This window comes from Camarhynchus parvulus, chromosome 18 (genome assembly GCF_901933205.1).
Source record: "Camarhynchus parvulus chromosome 18, STF_HiC, whole genome shotgun sequence".
Lineage (NCBI taxonomy): Eukaryota > Metazoa > Chordata > Aves > Passeriformes > Thraupidae > Camarhynchus > Camarhynchus parvulus.
Window position 1 is genome coordinate 7,746,293 of NC_044588.1, and position 16,318 is coordinate 7,762,610.

A 16,318-nucleotide genomic window follows, 5' to 3' on the forward strand; every position below is an offset into this window, starting at 1 on the left:
CCCTCTCCTCCTCTCCTCTCCTCTCCTCTCCTCTCCTCTCCTCTCCTCTCCTCTCCTCTCCTCCTCTCCTCTCCTCTCCTCTCCTCTCCTCTCCTCTCCTCTCCTCTCCTCTCCAGCCCTTCAGGCAGACCTGTTGGGCTCATCCTGGCCGTGCCCGTGCCAGGGTGAGGAGCAGGGGCTGTGCCCAGCCAGGTCCCAGCACCCTCTGTGCACAGCCGGGCTCTCGCTTCCCTCCTGCCCGAGCCTGCACTGCCCCATCCCGCAGAGCTCTGCTCCAGGTGGATGAGAGATGGAGATCACCGAGCTCACGGTGGCACCTTGGCATGTCCTGAGGGGCTGGGAGCCCAGGAGCTGTCCTGGCTGCATTCTGAACTGGATCAGGCTGTAGCTGTGACCTGGGAGCAGAGAGCTCTGGACGTTGGAGCAGATGTTGAGGATGCAGGAATGGGGTATGTGGCAGCCCAGCCGTGTCCCCGAGCACACACAGAGATGAGTGATGTGGTTTGGCCAAGGTAGGAGCAAGTCGTGTGAAAGGACCAGCCAGGCTTTGGAGGGGCTGTTCCGTGCACAGCCAGGTCAGGGTGATCTCCAGGCCTTGCATGATCCGGGAGCAGGGGGGCCGGGCAGGGACACTCGGTGACACCTCGTGGGGCAGAGCCGAGCGAGCCCTGGTGTGGCCGAGGCTCTGTGTGAGTGCCTGCCCCTGCCATCCTCCCCTCCGTCCCTCCTCCATCCCCAGCAGTGTTCCCCTCCTCCCTGGGTCTATCCAGCGTCACTGCCCCCTCAGCCCAGAGCAAGGCTACCGGAGAACAGCTGTGAATCGCCGAGCCGGGAGGAGCCCGTTCTCCCGCAGCCCGCAGGGAAGGAAGCTCTCCCGCAGTGATGCTCCCGTTTGGAATCACCAGCATTTCTCCTAGGAGTCTCTGTGCAATATTCTTCCTCAGGCTCTAGCAAGAAGGAGCCTTTGCTTCACTTCTTGGCTTCCACCAAAGAACTCGCTGCAGGCTTTGCGGCGGACAGCGTCCGTTCGTCGCAACTCTGGTTTCGCCAAAGTAAATATTGTTGCTGACAAAGATTGTTAAACTATTTACAGACTGAGTGTATTTAATATTTGTGTTACTGGAAGGACAGCACACGGAGATGAAGCTGCTGGGAGGAGCTCCAGCCCGGCCGTGGCTCCCCCCAGGGATGCTGGAGCTGTGGGAGGCAGCTCTGCAGCCCGGGCAGTGTCCCCACTCCCTGGCCTTGTTGCATGCTGTATAAAGCACGTGGCAGTAGCTTTCAAGTCACTATTTAAAGCACCATTTTTCTATTGTGCAAATGTCACAGGGCACTGCTAGCATAGACAATCACAGGTTGCATTTTTTTTAAAGAATTTCTTTTTCTAAGTGAGAGATTTTTTTGAAGCCAGTCCGTGGAGAATATGCAGAGCACTTGAAGCAGAGTAGTGTTAGCTGCTCCACTGTGGCCTTGTACAGAGTTTTCCAGGTAACTTTCTCCTCCCAGCAATTGTATTTCCTTATTTAAAGGGATGCTGTCAGCTTCAAACCTGTAAGCAAGCACATTTCCTTACCTATGTTACCAGCAACACCTTCATTATTAAAACCCTTGTCTTGCCACTCTGTCTGCTCATGATTTGCTGTTTGACTTCACCACTGGGACAGCCACAGCCATCCCAGCTGCCACCCCCTGGGACCAGCTCCATGCCCTGGGACAGCCACAGTCCTTCAAGGCCAGATAAATTTCATTCATGGCAGCAGTTTCTCCTGGAAGACTTATGAACACACCAGCCAGAGCCTCCTGTCTTTCTTCTGTTGGCTCTGGCTTTGCTCTGTTTTCCTGTAGCCCCCACTCCTTGTGTCCCCCTAAAAGGCAGAGCTGACCCCCTGCCCAAGCCCCTTGGTGTTTCTGTCAGCACTGGGCAGGTGGCTGCGGGGTGCTGGGTACAGAGCTCTGCCACAGCCAAACCTCCCCCTGCCCACAGGCACAGCAGGCTGGGACCCTGGGGGACCCTGGATCCTTCTCCACAGCAGCCCTGAACGTGTTTCCACATTTGTCACATCTTCCCTATGATTAGAAAAGGTTCCCGGTGTTTGCCCACCTGTATTCAAGGAGGGACTGCCCAGGTGGGCTAAAGGTGAAATGGTCCTGAGACATGGCTCAGGTGCTCCTGAAAAGATGTAGATGAACAAATAACCAGTTCCTGTGAGCATCTTTAATGTCTAACCACACCCTGCAGCCAGGTGTGCCGTGATGAACAGCCTGGTGGTGGTCACTCAGAGGATGAGGAGACAAGCCTCAGCCTAGGATTATTTCAGGAATGACCATGGAGTGGAGCACTCCCCTGCCCGTGCTGCTGTGAAAGGCAAAAGGCAAAGGGCAGAGGGGGCGGTGCAGCTCTGAAGGGCAGGAGGGATGCCTGTCAGGTGCCAAGGTTTGGAGCAGAGCACCTGGGGAGGCTGAGTCCAGACCAGGCTCCTGTTGCTGGCGGAGAAAGGGATCACAGGGTCTCCTGAGTCTCCTCCCAGGCCCCAAAGGACACCAGCAGCAGATTTTCTGCTGCATGGAGAACTCAGGCCAGCTCTGCCTGGGCCCCTGGTCCTGCAGCCAACCTGGAGCAGCCTCCTGGGAAAGCAGAGGGTATGCCAGTGGGATAGGACCCCTCCCCTCCACTGCCCTGAGTCAGCCCTCATTCACTCTTCCATGTGTAGTTGATCTTCCCACACAGCCTGTCCCAAGGAATTTGGGGGTCTGGGATTTTCCTTTCTCTCAACACCAAGCTGAAGGATTCCCTCAGTCTTGCTGCCTGAAAAACCAGAAGTAATACAAAACAAGCAAACAAACAATGTTCTGAGAGTCAAATTAATATTTTTCATGCCTTTAGCAAGTTTTTTAAAATGTGAGCTGCCTGTCTCAGTTCACCATGCAGTGCTTCCCCCAGCACAGGCGCTGAGACATCCTCAGCATCTCCCCAGCAGCTCCCAGGTCATGGTTCAGGCAGTTTCCCTCCGCATGGAACCCCACAGGATTTACCACACACAGTCCTGAAAGTCAGAAAATCTTCTCAGTGTCCATATCTGCCTTCCCACACACCCCAAACCCCAGCGGGAAGGGAAGGGAAGGGAAGGGAAGGGAAGGGAAGGGAAGGGAAGGGAAGGGAAGGAAGGGAAGGGAAGGGAAGGGAAGGGAAGGGAAGGAGGCATAGCCACACCTGCAGGGTGACACCCCTGCACCCAGCTCTTCTGCTCAATTTGAGCAGGAGTTTCCTGCTTGGCCACACCAGGTTCTCCTGATGGGAGGCATGGATTTATGCCAAGACAAAGGTTTTCTGGCAGATGTCCCCCGGAACAGCCCAGACTGCCCTGCTGTTCTGTTTCCAGCAGAAAGTGCCATGTGTCTCCAGGAGAGGGAGTTTGTGCCTCATCTCGTTCTCCAAGCACTTGCACAGCTGCAAACATAAAGGCAAAATACAGCATTTTCCTTTTCTTGTTCCTCAGAGCAGTCACTCCATCTTTCCCTGGGCCCCTTACCTCGCTTTGAGCCCAGGGAAAGATGGAGTGATTTGTGTCAATCCTTTCCTTAGGACTTCTTCTCCTGAGAAGCTGAGAGGCCTCAGAAATGAAATAATAATTACAATAATTATCTGCTGCTGTGGAATGCAACAGGTGCATCTTTGATTGGTCTCATGTGGTTGTTTCTAAATAATGGCCAATCAAAGTCCAGCTGTCTCGGACTCTCTGGTCAGTCACAAGATTTTATTATCATTCCTTTCTATTCCTTGCTAGCCTTCTGATGAAATCCTTTCTTCTATTCTTTTAGTATAGTTTTAATATATAATTTTAAAATAATATATATCATAAAATAATAAACCAGCCTTCTGAAACGTGGAGTCAAGATTCTCATCTCTTCCCTTGTTAGGGTTGCCTGCAAATTCCACATTTGGTGACCCCGAGTGAGGAACATTGCCACACAACTACTCCTGATCCTGAGGTCTGCCCTGAGCAGGGATCCCTGCAGGATGCTCTGCTCTCCCTCTCTGGGCTGGGCACTCCTGGCCTGTCCCATCCAGCCCAGTGGAGCAGGACAGGCACTCGTGACCAGCTCCTCTTCCTTCCCAGTAGGGCTGCTGGGGTCCAGCTCTGACTGGGCAGATTCCAAGCCCTCCACAGCTTCCAGGCAGAAGAGACCTCCCAGCACCAGGACTTACCCAGGACTCTGAGACCATCTGGGTGCTGCAGACCTTGTAACCATCAGAGCTCCAGCTGCCCTTTCCCTGGAGGGTGGGCACAGCCCCCTGTCACCCTGTTTTTTTAAGATTTTCTAAGCCTTCTGATGTTGACATTCTTATAGTGAACTTTCTCACATGCTTTCTCTGCATAACTCATTGTTTTGCATTCTTTTATAGAAGAGGAGAAAGTTGACAGACTGTTAGTTTGACCAGTGCCATTGGAGAGGTGGCACTGTCACCCTCCAATCCACTGTCACTTTAGGAAAACTAGAAATGTTGGAGTCAGAAAATAAACTTCCCTTTTTCTTCACCTTGAGAGCAGCAGTGTGCACTTGTGTTCTTTCATGTCCTACAGTGACAGCCCCCTGCCCTCCTGACAGGGACAAGGTGTCCTGAGCCACCAGGACCTCCCTGTGCTGCAAACACCGCTCGCCTGAGAGGTGCCCAAACGCTGCCCAGCAGAATTCCAGAGACACAAAATACATCCAGAGCTCCCTTCACCTCCTTCATTTGGCACAAGAAGATTTGAAGGTTGCTTTCCTCTTCCACCTGGAGGCCAGGCCTGGAAGGGAGGCGTTCCACAGCTCTTAGTGAACCTTCCCCTTCACGTCTGACCTTACAAAATGAAAATAACAAGGTCACAGTCGCATCTTAGTTTTATTACAACTGACCTGCAGGCAAAAGGATAGAACTATTACATAAACACTCTGATCCATGTAGAATAGCTTAAATAGAGGAGGAAGTCAAACCAGGAGACCGGATAAAATATTCGGAAGCTCTTTGAAGCAGTTTATGTTCCTGAGCTTCATTTTACAGACAATAAGGCAACATCCCTGCACATCAGCTTTTTGATATTTTTATACATTTTTTCTATGGTACAAGAAAAAAAAAATAATAACCAGAATTCACAATGTACAGTTCTTACACTATTTTCACAGCTTCTGAACACTATACACCTTTTTTTTCTTTTTTGTTTTTCTTTAATAGATACATTGCAATAAATGGTGCACCCTTAATAATTTATAAGAATCTGTGTTGAATAGGCTAAACCTGTCCTGTACAGCCACCCAGGCAGCAGCACCTCCCTCCTGTCACTGGCAGCTCCAAGCTTTGCATTTCCATTCCCAGCAAGCTGGTCCTGGGCTGGACATGGGACAGCACCAGAGCACAGACCCAGCCATCCCAACAGGGCAGAGCGAGGCAGTCCTGTGTGTTTGGGGAGGTTCCATCTCAGTGCTGCCCCTCTGAGAGGTTTTTGGGTTCCCTGCTGCCAGGAGGAGTCAGACTTTGACACCAGAGGGAGGGTGCAGCCCCACCTGTGGCTGCCCTTGCTGGCTCTGGGTCTCTTCATCCCCACAGCCAGCAGCCCTGGGCACCTGGAGCACCTGCAGTCCCACTCCAGGGGCTGAAGGCTGGAGAGAGGAATCACAGCTCCACGGGGATTTGCCTGAGAAAGGCTCTGGGGAGGGGACACAATGGCTGCTTTAGACAGGCATGGTCTGACTGATCTCTGTGCAGGAGGCACCAGAGCTGTCCACAGGGAGCAGGGAGTGCAGAAACCTCTGCCTTGCCTGAGGAGCAGCCCGAGAAGAACAATCCAGGAAGGGCAGGGCCAAGGGAGCCCACAGTGCCAGCAGGAGCCCCAGGACGTGTCACCTCCGTGGCAGACAGACAGACAGACAGACAGACAGACAGCAGCCTGTGTCCAGGGCCTCAGCTCTCCTTCCCAGCTGGGCTGTGCTGCTTGGTCTTCACTCAGCCTCGGGCTGCTTTGTGCATGGTGGCTTTGGTTGGATGTGGGGAGCCCTTCCTTGGGGATCCTGCCAGCACCACGGTGTTTTCATTCCCTCTGTGTCCAGGCTTGCTGCTGAGCTCTGATGGGAGGCTGCTCTAACATTGATCACAAGTCCTACCAAGCACCTAAATCAGCTCAGAACGGAAAGCAGAGACCCTGCAGCCCCCATTTCATCCCTGGCGTGCTACTAAACACCTGAAAACTGCAGTATTTGGGGGGAAAAAAAGTTCTGGGGAAAAATTAATCTTTGAAAAATATGTCAATTAAGCAAACAGAAAAGCCTGATGTGCTGTTTCACTTAGGAATGGACCAGAAGATGACAGCTTGCCTGGCAATGGACCACAAGACAACAGCTTGCCTGGCCTTGCTGGGCCAGCTGAGAGGAGTTGGATGCTCCTTCACCTCCACCTCATCTCCTTGTGCACCCCACAACCTCAGAGAGGCTTGCTCAGGGTGCAGCAGCAGGAGCTGTGGAGGTCCCAAGGAGGTTCAGTCTCCAGGTGAAGTGTCTCCAGCAAGCTCAGCAGGGTGTGGTGGGCACCCCTCCATCCCGCCTGCAGCAGCAAGGAGATGAGCTCAGGTTTGGAGTGGGACTCAGGAGCTCAGGACATGGGCTGGGAAGGCTGGGCCGTGCCACAGGTGCAAGCAGCAGGGCTGGGGACAGCAGGGCCACGAGAAACACTGGCCAGGAGTCACAGCCATCAGCTGGTGGCCCACTCAAGCAGCTGCAGCCTCTGTGGATGGCTCTGGGTGAAGGCAAAGCAAAGCCAGTGGGGGGTGAGCACTGTGCACTATAAACCAGGTCAACAAGCAGGTTAAATTCAATCAAGTAGTTTAATAATTCTTCAGGTCAAAGGTCTTATCTTACCAGGTAACAATTTACAGGACACCTAGTTAAGAGTGAAGAGTGGCTGGCTTGGTAAAAGGAGGAAGAATACATTATGTCCCATCTCAATAGTTTAATGTTAGCCTCTTTCAACGCAACATATTTTTGGTAAAGACATATTCACTATATTTAACATGATCTCTCTTTAACAGGAAGTTCAGCTGAGCACACTGTCCCCAGAAAGTACACTGTGACTGTAAAGCAACAGAATTTCATAGCAGTAAATCTATTGCACTTTGTGAAGAATAAAATTCTCCTTTGCCTTTCCAGCTCCAGAAGGCAAAGCATCTCGTTGGTTAAGCAAGTTCTTCTCCCTCCAGGCAAAGTCTCTTAATGTTCAGACAGACAACGCCTAATTTTTGTTTGTTTGCTTTTTATTATTACTTGAAACAACAATCGGAAGAGTTTGAGAGAAAAATCTTTCCAGTAGCTGCTGAGGAGTCTCCAAGTTTTGAGTCTAGAAATGAATTTTAGGTGCTATCCAATCACAGTCAACAAATATATGTACTTATTTCCACATTTCATGAATATGTCCACAAAAGAGCAAGATGAGGTCTCTCTGTGACCAACACTAACACTGTGTGATCAGGTATTACAGGGATGCACTTTATATGTGACAACAGTATACAGACAGGATGGAAATAACACCAATATTATTGCACATGGTGTCTGGGCGAGCATTAAAAACACTGCAATATGTGATGAAAATTCTTTACAGCTTGTTTTCTCTCAGCCCTTTTTCTAGAGTTTGATGTAGCAGCAGTATCAATCCACGTACATTGGAGAGCTGGGAGTTGCTGGCATTTGATCCAGGATTTTACAAACATAGCATGCAACATCCACTGTGCGTTCCTCATACATCAGGATGAAGGGATGTTTCTGGAAGCAGATAAAAAAACAACAAAGTTATGGTCACCCTCCTGGCACGTGCCCTCAGATAAAAAACTGAGCAGGGGAATTTGGTGCTAGAACATGCTTTGTGGTGGCTGTAGGGCACCAGGACACAGCCTGGTAGATCCATGTCTTTATCATGGGAGGTTTCTGAGGCAGGACAGGACTCCAGAGCTCAGGAGCTGCCAGGCAGGAGGCAGTGAGGGTGCAGGATCAGCAGCTCCTCTGCAGCACTGGCATTTCCTGAAATCCTTCAGGAGAGGTTTCATCAGCATTGTCACAGTGGGGACAGTGACAGGGGTGACAGGGAGTGGCTTGCAGAGGTCAAACCCGAGCTCTGCTCTCCTGAGCCTCCACCCTGTGCTCTGCCCAGCAGGCAGCACTGCCCAGAGCCAGGTCAGAGAGCTGGGACATAACATCAGGGAGGTTCTGGGCCAGGACATCAGGCAAATCCCTTTCAAATCAGGTGATGTGAAACCCCAGGGCTGATTGTGGAACCACAGCCTCCAATGGGCGCCCTCCAGGTGTCCAGAGCTCCTTGAAGTTGCCACATGTGATCCAAGCCAAAAGCATTGCTGCTCTCTCTCTCCTTTAGCACCCCCCACAGACAGGCCCTGCTGCTGCCCAACTCCAGATCTCACTTCTGCCTGAGCCCAGCCCCCTGTGAGCTGTGTGTTGGAGACACTGAAAGATGCAGCACTGAGAACTCACCAGAAGCTCTTTGTACTTTGGCCTTTTGGACTCGTCCTTTGTAAGGCTAAAGAAAGCATAAAGATAATTAGGAGAACATGGGATCAGGGAAAACGTTACAGACATCAAATATAAACTTTTACAGGACATGATGCTGTCAGAGGGGACACACCACCTTTGGTTTTCTGGAAAACCCATCCTGGCACTGTGAGTGACCACAGGAGTAACACCATCCCAGCTGTGCAGGCAGGGGCTGGGGCTGACACAAACTTCCCTCCTTACCATGTCTCCTCTCTCTAGCACAGCCTCTCAGAGCTCTTCTCCTAATTCCTTTCCTGAAGAGCAGTTTCCAGGGTCTGCCCTTCAGTCCCAACCCACACAAATCCAAACTACTAAAATGTGAGAGGTCCTCCCCCTTATGCTGGTGCAGGAATGTGAAAAGAAGCCAGGGAAGTGCTGGACACACGACCCTTGCCAAATACCAGCCAGCAAAAGGAGCCAACCCCCAGTGCCTGCAGCAGCACACACTCACCACAAGTTGACGAAGTTGATGAAGCTTGGGGAAAACTCCCTTTCCTCTGAGTTACTCAGCTGTGGTGGGTCTCCTTTCACTACTTGTGTCAACTGGTCAAACACACTGTTCCACTTGGGGTAGGGGAATCGCCCCGTGGCCAGCTCGTACTGCAGGGAGACAGGAGCAGAACCAGGCAGGTTTATACCAGGGAAGCTCAGTCAGGGAAAAAAAATGTCTGCAGCAAACTTGAACCCCCCCAGAAGGAAGATTGAGATGAGATTTTTCATCCTATTCCAATGTGGTATGATGTGGTGTGATGTGATGTGATGTAATATAATATGGTATAATATAAGATATGATATGATATATATGATATGATATATAATATACAATATGATCTGATATAATATAATTAATATAATATAACTAACAATATCGTTAGCTTTCTAAGAACATGGAGTCAGATTCACTCATTTCCTCCTCATCCTGGGGACCCTGCACACTCAACACACCTCCTCCCTGCTCACATCCACACACAGCCGCGGGGGCTCGGGATAACCATGGACATGGGAAGCCCCCAGGCTGTCCCTGAGGCAGGGAGAGCCCGCTGGGAGCAGAGCCCAGGAAGGAGCAGGGCTGTGCTGCCCTGGCACAGAGCAGTGCCCACTCACCAGTGTGATGCCCAAGCTCCAGACGTCGGAGCGCACGTCGTAGCCTTGCCGCGAGGCGCTGGGATCTATCCGCTCCGGCTGAAACGGCAACGGGGACTGTCAGGCTCTGGGCCATGCAGGGAGCATCTGCAAAGCTAGAGAGAGCCCTGAGCCTGGCACAGCCCCAAGCAAAACCTGTGGCCAGGGCAGCCATCCAACCCCAGCAGAGAAACATCTCAAGGAATCACTTAAAACACTGATTTTATGGAGGTGTCGTGTAAAAGGTGATCAGAAATGGCAACTTATCACAGTCCAATGCTTGGGGTTTTTTTTCCTTTTGCACAAACACCTTGAATGACTGTGACTGTTTTATTTATTTAGTTTTGTTCAGCTTTGGGATGTCTTTAGCACCAAGTCTCACTTTCTCTGTTTTGACACCCAAGGGATGATAAGAACTGGAATCAACATCTCACCCCCACCCTGGGGAGTGAGGCTCAGCAGCATCTACCAGAACTCTTCTCCCCAATCAGCTACTAAGAAACTATTAAAAACTATTATAACTATTTTATTTATATAAATAAAAATTTATATAATTTATTATATAAATTATATATTTATTATACACACATTATAATAGTGTGCTTAGTATATATATATAATATATATATATATAAAACTTATATATATATATATATATTATATATATACACTAAGCACACTATTATAATGTGCTTCAAGAAAACCTCCTCTGAACAAGGTTTTAGTCATCCCTTGAAGGCAAGTATGATGCTACAAGACTTTAGGACATGCAAAATGTCTTTCATAGAAAGCAATATTGAGCCAGACATGGGTGATTCACACTTAAGGGCAAGTTATCCAGAGAGCTGAGCCAGCAAAAAACATCTTTATGCCTTGCATGTCATCTTTATAGGAAACCTCAGTCTGCCTTCTTTAGTTAAAAATATAATAATTAACATGTCAAAAGAAACAGGCTCTCATTCAGTTCTGACTACGACAATAATAAAGATACCTGCACAGCAATAAATCCTAAATTACGGGGTACAGAAAATACTCTGAAAGCCCTGGTTGCTTTGTAAGCTACATTTTAATACAATTTCATGGCAGACACAGCTGAGAAGTGCAGCAGCAGGTGGCCCAGCCCTGAACCCTCCTGGGGACACACCATGGTGTCTGGAGCTGCCACCAGGGATGGACCAGCTCAGAACACATCAAATGCTGGGGATGCTGGCCTGGCCAGTGCTGTGACCCCCAGGGATGTGTCACAGCAGAGCAAGCTGCCAGGCTGCAGATGAAGGATGGGACTGCATGGCAGCAGCCAAACTGCCCTGAAGGACTGGTGGGATGGGTGGCACTGGTGAGACACAGCTGCTTGTCCCAGGCACCCAAGAGGGGCACCCTGCTCCTGTGAGCAAACAGAGCAACACGGGTTTGGCCCTAGACCATGGTGGCACAGTTAAAGGGAAAGCAGGACAGACCCAAAATAAATCCCATCTAAATACAGAGTAGGAAGAATGCCGAGAATTTTCCATGTAGGTCACATGGGAGCAATTAACACCAAGGAAGGAAGAGTCACCATGTCACACTCTGGGGACCTGGAGGGCTGCAGACAAAGCCTGGCTCAGGCCAGGTGTCCTTCTGATGCCAAGTGCAAGCAGGAAAGGAAATGCCTGAGGTGGAGACCCATCTCTGGATGTGCTGATGGGGTGAGGAGACAGGGGATGGATGCATCACAGAAGGGTACAAGCTGCCATGGGCCTTCTCCAGTTCAGTGTTCACCTGAGCATCAGCATCTTGACTGAAAAATGAGCAGTGGGCACCACAGATCCTCCCTGTATTCCAAACCCCAGCTGTACAAGCAACCATACCTGGCCTGATCTTTGCCTGGGCCACCTGAACACAAGACATCCAGCTGGCCCTGACAGCATTGCCAGCACCAAATGTCCATCTTCACCAGGGAGAAGTGAGAAGCCACAGTTTGCAGCCAGAAGCTCCAATCTGGCCTGGGAAAAGCACCTGAGTGACCAAGGATGGAGGTGACACCATCACACTCCACTGCTGTCTGGAAGGAGCAGGGCAGGACATCCATCCCCACAATGGCTGGGTCTGCCCCTCCAGCCCTGCCCAAACCAAGCCCTTCCAGTCTCACCCTTCCTCTCTGACATGGGCACTGGGTTCACTGGGGCACTCAGAAGGCAAAAAGCAGAAATGTCACACAGAGCTCACTCCCAGCAGCATCCCCACAGCCAGGGGCAAGGCAAGGAGCACAGGGAGGATGCAGGGCTGGCCAGGAGCACCCACTGCTGGGTGCAGGCTGTGCAACCTCACCTGGAGCAAACCCCAGAGCTGGCACCAGCACGGGGCAGGGGTGAGGAGGGCTCAGAACAGCCCAGGCTGCTCCAGGGGCCAGAGACTGCCTGGGAACTCGGTCCTGCCTCTCTTTCCTCCAGAGAACACGAGGTACCCACACTCAGAGGCCTTTGCCCACTGTAACAATTGCAGGGGAGCTGAAAGCCAAAAGCAAAACAACCCCTCAGCACCACAGCTCCAAGGCTGAGGCGCCGCTCGCTCTGACAGCTCCAACAATTTTGGTTCAAGCCCACAGCACTTGCTTGGCAGCTGGACATGGCTCCTGCTGCCTCCTCAGAGCACTCACAGCCAGACTGGCTGACATCCAGGGTCATTGTTACCAACAGCTCCCTGGGGACCAGGCTCCTTCAGGGGTGAGCCTTGCAAAATCAGACACTGTCATCCAGCAGCCCTAAGGAGAGCCTCCCTGGCTGAACACAGCTACTACTCTTGGCCTGTTTTACACTAAAAAATTACTATTTTCCTTTTGAAAGGAGTGTGGCAGCCTGACTCCTTCCCAGGTATATCCAATTTGATCACAGCATCCCTTCAGCCATCAGCCTCTGCTGGCTTGGCAGATGTGCCTGCCCACTGGGGACACCTCCCCATTTCCCAGGCTCCCTGGTACGTGGAAATGTTCATGTGCTTGGAAAGGAGTCCCTGAGGCTGCAGAGCAGCAGGGAAGAGGCCAATCATTTCCCACATCACTTGCCAGCTGCTGGCTGCCCCACAAAACCTGTGCCCTGCCAAGGCTCTGAAAAACACAAACTGAAGTGCAACACTTCTGCTCACTTAAAAGTCCACCCAAGTCTGGAGCTGCTGATGGAGCTGCACAAATCTGAGTGCATGCAGACACACAGGAGAAAGGAAAACCAAAGGGCTATGGAAGCACTCACCCAGGGGAAAGAAAGGGAGCACTGCAGCTATAGACAGACATCTCAGTCATCTCATTAACTGTCATTACAGTCATCTCAGGAACTGTCATGGCATAACTACAGCAACAGCCTGAGCTGAACTGGCCACCCACCCATGGCTCAAAGAAAGATCAGAGTCAGGGCAGACAGGTTTTGCCTTGGACAGCACAGTCAGAGAAAAGCCATCTGAGAGCCATGGCCTTGGAAGAGAGATATTTTCCTTTTTTTTACTTGGTGGTAGATAAAAAAGAAAACAGTATTTTTCAGCATACAGAGCCATAAATATGTAACAAAAATTAAAGACAGGCACTAAAATTAAAGTTATATGAACAGCAGCAGGCACAGCTCCCTGCACAATGTGCCCTTGGCTCATGTGAGAACAGAGATGCGTTTTCAAAGCACCCTGAAGCACTGAAGTGTTTAAAACCCTCAGACAGCTTCCAAAATCACCACTACAGCTTTTCACTCTGGGAGAGGGAGGGCAGCAAACAAGCAGGACAGACTCCCAGGAGCCACAACTCAGCCCCAGCGATTTCCACACAGCTGCTCTGCTACTGCTGCTCTCCAGAATCACATTCTCCTGGAATGAAGTTCTGGCACACTTTGGAATTAAAGCGGTTTACAAAAATCACTGTAATTCTGCTCTGCAATAACTCCTGGGACATAATCTTACCAGAGCAAATGGATTTCTTGCAGACCAAGACAAACCCACACTCTGACAGCCCTGATCCCCTGGGCAATGGTGTTTTGGAGCTGCTGGAAGGCACAGAGCTCCTCTCCACTGCAGCACCACAGCCCTGGCAGCAGCAGAGGAACCCAGCAAAACCCAGAAACTGGGACATTTTGCCACAGCCTGGATGACACTGCCACTGCAGAGCTCAATCCAGAGCTCAGTTTCATCCAGGAAAGGGGTGTTCATCCCACAGGCTGATCACAGGGAGGGTGTGTTGGGGAAGATGAAACAGGAAAGCCTTTAAATGTGATTGCCTGGCAAAAGATTTTGAGAATATGGAAACTATAAGTGAGATTGAAATGAAAGCAAGCTTTGAGATCCCTCAGCTACTGAACAACTGGAAAACAATGGTTTGGCTGGACTGAAGGTAATCCCCTTTTGATGAAACAAAACCCTCTGCTTGCAGACAGGCCCAAGGATCAGAGCAGACCCTGCTAACTTGGCAGAAGAGGTCCAAAGAGGAGTTTTTAGGGTTTCAAACTACTCCAAAGAGTAGTTTTTAGGGTTTACAAACAGTAGTTTTTAGGCTTAGCAGAAAGGGTCCAAAGAGTAGTTTTTAGGGTTTTTTAGGGTAACACAGTATGGTAATGTAATGATTCTTACAGGCTGTATGTAAATGCTATAGGATTTGTATCTTGTATTAGACTGGTTAGTGAGAATTAGAATATTCAACACAGAGGAAGATTTATGGTATTGTAAAGGGAACCTCGCTCTCTCATCCTCTTCACCACGCTCTTGCCCTCTCTCTCTTTACCACTCTCGTTACTTGTCCAAGCTGTGGCTGGCAGCTCCCAGCAGGGCCCTGCACTTGGCCCTTTGCAATAAACCACAACTTCCAAGCCCTGGCTTCAGAGATGTCTCATTTCTGTCACTCCTACAGGGTGGGATCCCCCAGAGCCCACCCCACTCACCGCCATGTACGGCCGGCACCCTGCATCCCGCGTTTTGGCAATGGAGTCCACGAGCTGTCCGCTAATGCCAAAGTCACAGAGTTTAATATTCCCATTTCTGTCCAGAAGAATATTGGAAGGTTTGATGTCTGCAGGGGGAAGAAATTTAAAGCAGTGAGTCACAGCTGGAGGTTTTGATTTCAAGAAGAGCAGCTGCAGGGGATGGAGGGTGGCAGTGCCGCGCCGTCGCCGTCACCCTTGGGGCTGGATCCTGCATGGGAGCACCAGGGGATGGAGCCAGCCCTGGAGGTGCCATGTGCCCAAAGCCAGCAGCAGATGTCCAGCCACCCTGAAATCACATCTACATGGAAAAAGCACATGAAGGGGCAACAGGACAGGCACTGGGACACTTGTTCAAAACCTGCACTCACACTTGCGGCGGTACAGGTGCTGCGCTTACACTTGCGGTGAACCAAAGGCCACTAACAATTCTTGCAATTATTTTAACAGACAAGAAGAAAAAGATGTGAAGTTAAAAAAAGACACGAAGAACTCACCTCTGTGAATGATTTTCAAGTTTTCTTTTAAGTGGTTTAGTGCTTTCACAGTCTAGGAAAGAAAAATAGATGAAAAATAAGCAGATGTTGTAAGAGTCCTGTGACTATTGCATTTTTGGAACTCCAAGAACAGGAGTAAAAAGTATTTAATACATTGAGATATCAATGCTGTAATATGCCATGTAATAGAAGCATTTTTCTCTGAACCTTTTCCGCAAAGAGAAGGTGATATAAGGGAGAGTATGGGTTTAAGTGAACACACATCCCATCCCCTGCGACCTGCAAAGATCCCACTCTGGGAGAGGGGAGCCAGAGGTGGAGCCAGAACAATCTCTGATGTTAATTATCCTCAGCAATCACTTATTTCAAGCCCTGTGCTGTATTTTCTTCAGCAGGTCACAACTGTTTCAATTACCTGACTTTTCATTAGACCAGAAATTCCAGGTTATATCACAAACATCAGTCAGGTTCTCCAGTGCTTTTGGGAGCCTTTGCACAAGACTTCCAGAAGCCTCTCTGGTCTGGGCTGGTGCCTGTGCTGCTGGTGCTCACATTCAAGCACACAGAGCAGGAAGATGGTCCTGGGGTCTGTTTATGAACTGATTACTGACCCCAGGAGCTCTGTTTACACCATGCAACATACTGTGGAAAAGTCATGAGCACCCTGAAGAACCATTCCCAGCGTGGAGCAAACAGCAGCAGCAGCATTCTGCTCCACAGACCAACCAGCTTTTCCACATGGAGTGGGATCTGAACAAGGATCTGAACTTAACAATTATCTTCAACAAAGAGGTTTAACAAAATACTCACAGCTAAAGTGATTTTGCCTAAGATTTCTTCTGGAATAACATCATCTAATACACTATATACATATTTGTAAAACTTATCAAACGAGGTAGACATGAGCTCCATACAGATCCAACAGTCACCCTGGAAAGAGAAAACAATGTGTGTTACTGTTGAGGTAAAAATGAGAAATACAAATCCAGAGAGCATACAGAGATCCACTGAATCCTATGAAATACATAATCAGCAACATGTACTCTATAGAAAGGATGGAACTCAGCTTGATTAGTTTTAGCAATGAAAAGCTTGCTCCCATTCACAGCAGAGGCATTTACCTGCCCAGCTCACAGCTGACATTACAGTTTTGATGCTTGAACCCAGCTGAATCCAAGCCTCACAGAGTGTTTTGCTCTCCAG

The 16,318-nt window shown here is 49.9% G+C and overlaps 1 protein-coding gene across 2 annotated transcripts in view; it reads right to left on the minus strand.

Annotated features, from left to right (window-relative positions):
• Window positions 1-6,838: 6,838 nt before the first annotated feature.
• Window positions 6,839-16,318, minus strand: part of MAP2K4 (mitogen-activated protein kinase kinase 4) — a 59,211-nt gene continuing 49,731 nt past the window's right edge. For both annotated transcript variants that reach the window (XM_030961938.1, XM_030961937.1), the window contains 7 exons: window positions 15,926-16,045; window positions 15,116-15,167; window positions 14,580-14,707; window positions 9,676-9,753; window positions 9,023-9,171; window positions 8,512-8,557; window positions 6,839-7,788 (listed from right to left, as the gene is read on the minus strand). In XM_030961938.1, the coding sequence (XP_030817798.1) occupies window positions 7,675-7,788; window positions 8,512-8,557; window positions 9,023-9,171; window positions 9,676-9,753; window positions 14,580-14,707; window positions 15,116-15,167; window positions 15,926-16,045 (687 nt within the window). In that variant the 3' untranslated portion in view covers window positions 6,839-7,674. The remainder of the gene's footprint in view (window positions 7,789-8,511; window positions 8,558-9,022; window positions 9,172-9,675; window positions 9,754-14,579; window positions 14,708-15,115; window positions 15,168-15,925; window positions 16,046-16,318) is intronic.